We start from the raw sequence: 665 nt of genomic DNA on the forward strand, positions 1-665 counted from the left end.
CCGAGGATCTTTTGGGGTCCCCTCACTTGAGCGTCTCCCCCGACATCTGCAGGTTGTAGTTGCGCTCCGGCTCGGGGAGGCTGTGGAAATCCAGCAGGCAGGGATGGAGCTGCTCAGCATCGTCACGGATCTGGGATTGGGGTCACAGGGGGAAACAGTGGGGTCAGAGGGGGGCTATGGGGCACAGTGGGGTCAGAGGGGGCTGTGGGGCACAGTGGGGTCAGAGGGGGCTGTGGGGCACAGTTTGGGGTCAGAGGGCGGCTATGGGGCACAGTTTGGGGTCGGAGGGCAGCTATGGGGCACAGTTTGGGGTCGGAGGGCGGCTATGGGGCGCGCTGACTCACGGGGCCGTAGGTCCATCCCTGCTCGATGCGGGTCAGCGCCCACAGCTCATGGATGTTCTCCGCCAGCTTCTCCCGGATGCGCTCCAGGTGGGGGGCAGAACGATCTGTGGGGGGCGGGGGGGCTGGCAGCCCCATATGGCACACGGGGACCCCATACGGCAGCCCCATATGGCACACGGGGACCCCGCCGCCCCCCAAACCCCGCCGCCCCACGGATCCCCTTCCCCTGAGACCCCAAATCCCTCTTTAAGCACCCCCTCCCCGTCCCAAATCCCACCCCTAAGCCCCCCAGACCCCAACCCGAACCACATCCCTCCCCAG

The 665-nt window shown here is 66.9% G+C and overlaps 1 protein-coding gene across 1 annotated transcript; it reads right to left on the reverse strand.

Moving 5' to 3' along the window:
• Positions 1-7: 7 nt before the first annotated feature.
• On the reverse strand, positions 8-542 carry LOC109364560 (ryanodine receptor 1-like). Its single transcript, XM_019611192.2, has 2 exons — positions 345-542; positions 8-130 (listed from the first exon to the last, which is right to left on the reverse strand). The coding sequence occupies exons 1-2, from the start codon at positions 510-512 to the stop codon at positions 23-25; spliced, it is 276 nt and encodes a 91-aa protein (XP_019466737.1). The 5' UTR covers positions 513-542; the 3' UTR covers positions 8-22.
• Between the last annotated feature and the right edge of the window lie 123 nt (positions 543-665).

This window comes from Meleagris gallopavo, unplaced genomic scaffold (genome assembly GCF_000146605.3).
Source record: "Meleagris gallopavo isolate NT-WF06-2002-E0010 breed Aviagen turkey brand Nicholas breeding stock unplaced genomic scaffold, Turkey_5.1 ChrUn_random_7180001869939, whole genome shotgun sequence".
NCBI classification, from domain to species: domain Eukaryota; kingdom Metazoa; phylum Chordata; class Aves; order Galliformes; family Phasianidae; genus Meleagris; species Meleagris gallopavo.